Source organism: Marmota flaviventris, chromosome Y (genome assembly GCF_047511675.1).
Source record: "Marmota flaviventris isolate mMarFla1 chromosome Y, mMarFla1.hap1, whole genome shotgun sequence".
In the NCBI taxonomy this organism is placed as follows: Eukaryota; Metazoa; Chordata; class Mammalia; order Rodentia; family Sciuridae; genus Marmota; species Marmota flaviventris.
Window position 1 is genome coordinate 11,455,429 of NC_092519.1, and position 3,827 is coordinate 11,459,255.

Sequence of the window (3,827 nt, forward strand, 5' to 3'; positions counted from 1 at the left end):
GTCTATCTGGAAATAAGTTCAAAGCAAATGACCTGTCACCAGAACATGGAAAACCTGGGACTTAAGCCACCTAGTGAATAAATGACACCTACATGGGGCTTGCCTGTCACTGTCACGGATCCTGTCTCATATGCAGATGGCTTGTCCAACTAAAGGTCCCGAATGCACCTGGAATTCTGCAAGGAAACCTGTTCGGGTAGAAACTAGATTCACTGCTTTACTGCAACATCAGTGAAAAGAAGTACTTCAAAGGCCTAGTTTGAAAACATGTTTCAAAAATTCTAAGTATACCCCCTGGGATGGCTCCAAATCTGCCCCAACCCCTCATAAGCACAAAACAATTCACAAGAGTGCCCCACTTTTATTTTAGCCCTCATTGGCAATGCTAATACACAGAACCCTTTGTTTCAACTTTTGACCAGGGCAGTAGTCCACCAGGGCGGGTTCTTCCAGTGGGCTCATGCTTCATGGAGACACAGGTGAACCATGTCATCTTTTGCTGTACTTCGCTTCATGGGCCCTGCTGGCATGTACCCAAACATGGAGACTGGGTCTGGTCGTGTAGCAGGCCGAGGTTCCTGCAGGAATAAGGACAGGAGCATGCACATAAGCAAACACGCTTGAACAAAGAGAGGCAGGCACTTGGCTCGTACAGATGTGCACAGGGCATGCATGAACGAGATGGGGACCTCTGTCCATTATCACACAACCAGGTTCACCTCCCTGAGGGCTCACCATCCCTGTCCAGGGATGGACATCCTCACCTTCCTCAACCCGGGCATGTGGGAAGTCCCACTACAGTCCCACTACACTGAGGCCACTGTATACTTTCCCTGACACTGAGAAGTTCACTGGACACCTTGGTTGGGATTTTTAAGGTGTCCCAAAAATGCAAGCACAGGGGTGGGGACTACATAGAAAAAAAGTTAGACAGACGTGAAATGCCTTATGCACATGTGTAGGACAGCATCTGGGCAAGTGAACAAACCAGGGGCATGGATAAGGGCAGAAGGCCAGGAAGGAGCATTCCTAGGGGCTTCAGTAACCTTAGGCTCAGCCTCTTTCCCTGGTCCCAGGACATTCACCTTCTTTACTTCACCCTAAGGAGGTTGACCAGTTCAACAAACACTCTTGCTGTGCACTCTCCTCTGGTTTTTGTTCCTCCTAGTGCCTAGAAGAGCGGAAGCCTCAGGTTTTCTGGGCTGCCTCAGGTGGCAGAGGAACGGGGCGTGTCAAACTCACCCAGGAGGCTCACCTTGCCAGGCCAGCATCCTCTGCCCTGGTGCTGCATTCCACCTGGTAGTAGTCTAGAGGATTGACCCACAGATCCTCGATGATGACCTGCAAAGAGAAAACAGACAAGTCTGTCCAGGCTAACATACCCAGTTCCCCAGCAGCACATGGACTCACCAAGTCACTGGTTTTGTGGCCTATGGATCCCCACCTCAGCAATCCTGTTAGAGTCAGCACACTTGTGCCCTGACAACCAGCTGAAGAAGGTCAGCCTGCTGGAGTCCTGCAAGGGGCTGTGCACCAGTGCATCCCCATCCACGAGCCACTGCAGCACACTGGAACAGGATGCCTCATACCCTGGAGGAGTTGGAACAGTTCAGCACATATCCGATTCTGTCCAACCAGCACACTGATATGAAAGACCCCAGTGTCTGGGAGACGTTTACTTTACCAGTGATGTTCAGCTGATACTCCTTCACGACCACTTCATTCTGGAAGTAGGGGTTTTCTTGAAAGGAGAACTTGATCCTGTAGAGGGACTTGGGATACCTGAGTTCCTCCACCTGCCAGGCCTCAGGCAAAGACAAGGGATGGTGTGGTTGGGTGGCTGTGCAGGGCGAGTCTGTGAGCTAGCTTGCATGGGCTGCCCTCCCAGCTTTCCTTCTCGGGCCTCCCCACACCCTGTCCCCAGTCTTACTCCCCAGTTCACCTCTAAATTCCTCAAATAGCTCAGCAGGTCTTTATCTGCCCAACTGAGGATGACAGAAACCTGGGGGTGGTACATCATCTGCCAGGCGTCAAGGACATATGTGGTGCCATGGAAGGAGCAGGCAATAGCACAGGGGGCCCACCAGGGAAGCAAGGGGTGTGTGGGACAGGGGATCCCTACACAACACAGCACTGTGCCCTTCCCTGCCAGCAAGATACCCTGGCTTATCCACTCTCATCCTCTGCCCTGCCCAGGTCTCCCAGGCCTGCCTGGTGTGTGAGAACCTGATGACACCATCTGCTCTGTCCCCAGGGTAAATGACATCACCCTGGCCACCTTGGGATGGACAGAGATTACTGACGTTTGGGCATGCTGTCCATCGCTAGGTGTTCATAGCCTTACTGAACTTGGGTATGTGTGTCCTGTGTCACCATATCTGTGTGTTTGTATGTGGATGGGGGCCTGGGGGAGTGCGTCTCATTTCAGGCTGTGAACACCATCAGTGAACTGATAAGATGCAATTTTCCAGCCTATCCTTGGATAGGAGCCTGCCCACATTGCATGTCACAGGTTGGCAAGATTGCATGGTTAGAGTGACCTTGGAAGTGGGCATGGAACTGGACAAGGTGCCCTGTCAATGTGCTCTTCTCTCCATTCCTGGTGGGATGCAGCTGTGGCTCCCAGCCTCCAACAATATTCAAGCCCTGCTGTTTGGGCTCCCTTGCCATCCAAAGTGTCTGCTCTTAATTCTCAGGGAGACTTTGTCAGAACCTGCCTTAAGCTTAGGGACCCAGGGTGAATGCCACTACTTCCCCTACTCCCAGTCTTCCCCACTCCAACTCCTCAAAGTCCTATAAAGCCAGTCCAATGTGTTGGAGCTCAGCTTGACGGCACACAGCAAAGGATACCACTTTGGCCCAGAAGCCAGGGATGCGCTGGATGATGGCCCTTCTGCGATCCAAGTGTGATTTGCACCTCATTTCCACCTTCCTCTTCAGCCTTGCACAGGCCCGGCTGGCTCGGGCATTCACAAAGCTGAGCTCCAACTGCAGGATTTGCAGCTTGTCCATTTTTGACCGCAGTCTGGGTGGTCTGCGTCCTGCCTTGGGCAGCCTCCTCTGCACCAGCTGCACCTGGGCATCTTCCTCACCTTCGTGCTCCCTTGGGTGCTGCTCCTGGGCGGTAAGCCCCCCTCAGCTTCCCCATCTCAGACAGCAGCTTTCCAGTCTGCCCTCCCACTACCACCCCTTCAGGAGAGCTCCAGGCCTTAGGGTGCTGCAGAGACTCCAAATTGCCCAGCATGTTATCCTCATCGCTGCCACCAATCACCCCACAGACTGTCCAGGCCAAGGTGCTGGAGGTGAGTGAGGTCTCCGCCCCCAGCAGCCCACAGGAGGCTCCATCCTGAAGGCCCCCATTGAAAACTCACCTGGCTCTCCTCCACTTCTCCTCGTCTGGCCATTGTGATCGCTTTTCACCAAGGCCAGCTGAGAAGCAGATCCCACAGGAAGACCCACACCCGCCTGCTTAGAGCCCGACCAATGTTTCTAGGCCTCAGGGAAGCCAAGAGGCTGCGTTCAGCAAGAAGGCGGAGTTTTGTTGAAGCGCATGCGCGTGTCTCTGTGACATCAGCTGCCTGGCCAGCAGGAAGTGGCCATGAGCATGAAGCAGTCACAGGGCCTGTGGAATGCCCCACCCTCTGCATTCACCCCCCAAAAATGCACGAGGGGCGTGGCCAAATCAACCTGGCCCTTTGGGCTCCAGGCCTGTCAGCTCTGGCTACTTGGGGCCCCTGGTCCCTACCTGTGATGTCAGTCTCTTGTTTAGGGTCCGGGGGTGATGGATACCAGGCAGGCAGCAGGTGTGCAGCCCCGCAAAACACAAT

General features: G+C 53.8%; 1 protein-coding gene across 1 annotated transcript; it reads right to left on the minus strand.

The window, feature by feature from the left end:
• Positions 1–458: 458 nt before the first annotated feature.
• LOC139703572 (testis-specific Y-encoded protein 1-like) lies at positions 459–3,404 on the minus strand. Its single transcript, XM_071607065.1, has 7 exons — positions 3,372–3,404; positions 2,851–3,117; positions 1,943–2,020; positions 1,685–1,796; positions 1,445–1,590; positions 1,261–1,341; positions 459–578 (listed from the first exon to the last, which is right to left on the minus strand). Exons 1-7 carry the CDS (start codon positions 3,402–3,404, stop codon positions 459–461), a joined length of 837 nt encoding a protein of 278 aa, XP_071463166.1.
• Between the last annotated feature and the right edge of the window lie 423 nt (positions 3,405–3,827).